Raw genomic sequence first — 2,574 nt, 5'->3', positions numbered from 1 at the left:
TAGGGCGGGGCTACACGGTGATTGACAGGTCTCTACCAGAGACGTAAAAGCAAAAATGGGGACGGCCGTATTTCAAGATGGCGAAAGATAATTTGCCGAACTCGAGGCTTCAAAACGTCCACAAACCAATGAGTGATGTCACAATGACTGAGCCCTGTTCTCATAAACAGTCTGTGGTCGCGACGCTTAGTCGTGGATATGGAAAGCCAAAAGTGACATTAAATGCCTCGATTCTTTCCCCCGTTGTTGACCAACAAAAGGCTTATTTTTTCGCAACCTAAAAGCAGTGGAAAACATTTCCTCCTCGTGGTCGTGAGCCCCGCCTTCTGTTTCTAGAGCCAGTGAGCTTAAAGGTTCTGTAACCAGTCAGTGAAGAGTGAAACCAGACAAAGCAACACGTTGAAGAGGAGTACCTCCCATTGGTAGGGTCAGATGTGACTATATAGGATTAAATACGCATGATAATATAATCACCTTCTTTTGTCTTCTAAAATGACCTGTATCCATCTTGTAGGATGTAATTGCACATGATGGGCTCATTACCATGAAGGAAAAATGCTATAAAAACAGCATTTTAACATAAATCTGGTGAAAATAGAGGTGTTTATTGCCTCTTTTGGCCTTCCATACATGTACCTCTGAGTTTTTGTAACCAGGCACTCGCTCGATTTAAAAACTATTTACACGTCTGAGTATTTTACAAAGAACAGCAGTTAGTTTTTAGATGCTTTAGAAACAGGTATTAAAATCTACATTATATTGAATATTTATCAGCCAAATCAAATAGTTTATATTCAACCGTAGTTTCTTTATAACACATTTAATACTGGACGTGTTTCTTCACAGGTTTGTATGAAGGTGATGAAGTAGTTCATGAATATGAGTTTATAGATGATTATAATCCCTCCTCTCTATAGTGGAGGTTAGTTTATGGTGTTTAGTCGGTTACAGCTACAGTCTGTGTTCATATCTGAGTTACACTTGTCTTTTTGATTCTTCACACTTCATCTTGTTTCTACGTCGTCTGGAGTTCTGGAGAATGAAGTGTGGTCCGTCAGTCTCTTGATACTCGCGGTTCATAGCAGCTTTATTGTGATAAAGAGCTCTGTGTGACACAGACGGTGTAAACATGACGGTTCTTCTCGTCCGCTGCAGCAGCATGGCGTCCACAGTGACTTTAGAAGATGCCCTCTCCAACGTGGACCTGCTGGAAGAGCTGCCGCTCCCGGACCAGCAGCCCTGCATCGAGCCCCTCCCCTCCTCCGTCATGTTCCAGGTCTGTTAGGATGAAGTCTGCTCACTGACTTCTCTTTTACTTTCCTTTCATTACGGAGTCGTTGTGATGTCCACCAGTCAACAGAGGTTTATTTAGGTTATTTGTGTGGTGGGAGACGGACAGACATGGAGACGTCTCATGTGCTGCAGTTACAGAGAATAACAGTAAAATGATCAATAAATAACTAGAAGGATGCTCTGAGTGCACAGAGCTCCACACAGAGTGCCTCCATAAGAGATCAATAATGTCTGAAGAACCTCCATCAACCACTTGTTAGGATATCAATATGCCCTAAAAGATCCTGTATAGATCAACATAACATAGTCCCTAAATACAGTACTTAACAGGAGTGTTCTGTTAGTAGACCAATGAAACAGCATAACTTGGCATAATAATAAGGATGATGATCATAATCATCATCTTTCTTTATATCACAGCTTTCAATTAAGAAATGCATCACAAAGTTCTTCACAATGAAGTTAAATAGACGTAGAATGAAGATTAAAAACAGGTCAAATAAGTCTGAAAATAAAACCCACATGATAAAAATAAGCTGAAATAGAACACGTAGAATAGGTAACGTAAGCTGGGGAATAGAACCCACTGAATAATAAAGTATCAGTGCACATATCTGCAGCATGAACATGTACATCAGAACCTCTCCGTTCTCTTCTACGCTCTTCTTCTACTCTTCATTGTAAATCAGTGGTGGAGATTTTAATCTTTAGGATAAAAACTCACGGCCATTATACTATGTTATGTGCCCGAGACTCGTTATTATATGCTCGTGATACATCCTTTATTTGCCTCTTTAGTGTCAGTGTTGTAACGTAACCTCCCATCTTCCCACAGCCCAACTTCAACACCAACTTTGAGGACCGAAATGCGTTCGTCACCGGCATCGCCAGATACATCGAGCAGGCCACGGTCCACTCCAGCATGGTACAGCAGCAGGGTCACACTTCTACTCTACTCTACTCTACTCTCTGACCGCAGCAGTGGCTCTGTGGGACTCAATGAGGTCCACCAGGAATACTGGGGCTTTGTGTTTAATTAGTGCTCAGGCTCTGAATCAAACAGCACTTTGTATGAAGGCAGAAAAGAAGCAGTGGAGCATGGACGTTGTAGTCCTCATGTGTAGTTTGGAGGATGTGAGTCTCTTGATCTTCTGACTGGTTTTTCTTTGTTGAACTAGAATGTGATGTTGGAGGAGGGGCAGGAGTACGCCATCATGCTGTACACCTGGAGGAGCTGCTCACGAGCAATACCACAGGTAATCACTGATACTACAGGTAATC

General features: G+C 42.1%; 1 protein-coding gene across 1 annotated transcript in view; it reads left to right on the top strand.

The window, feature by feature from the left end:
• Positions 1–39: 39 nt before the first annotated feature.
• LOC116378834 (cytoplasmic FMR1-interacting protein 1 homolog) overlaps positions 40–2,574 on the top strand; it is a gene marked incomplete at its 3' end in the record, with an annotated part of 5,724 nt that continues 3,189 nt past the window's right edge. The window contains exons 1-3 of the mRNA XM_031840747.1: positions 40–1,276; positions 2,129–2,218; positions 2,472–2,549. Of these exons, the coding sequence (XP_031696607.1) occupies positions 1,130–1,276; positions 2,129–2,218; positions 2,472–2,549 (315 nt within the window). The remainder of the gene's footprint in view (positions 1,277–2,128; positions 2,219–2,471; positions 2,550–2,574) is intronic.

Source organism: Anarrhichthys ocellatus, unplaced genomic scaffold (assembly GCF_004355925.1).
Source record: "Anarrhichthys ocellatus isolate YVR2014 unplaced genomic scaffold, GSC_Weel_1.0 scaffold3244, whole genome shotgun sequence".
NCBI lineage: Eukaryota > Metazoa > Chordata > Actinopteri > Perciformes > Anarhichadidae > Anarrhichthys > Anarrhichthys ocellatus.
The sequence above is the reverse complement of the archived record's forward strand: the minus strand, read 5'-3'. Positions and strand labels throughout refer to the sequence as shown.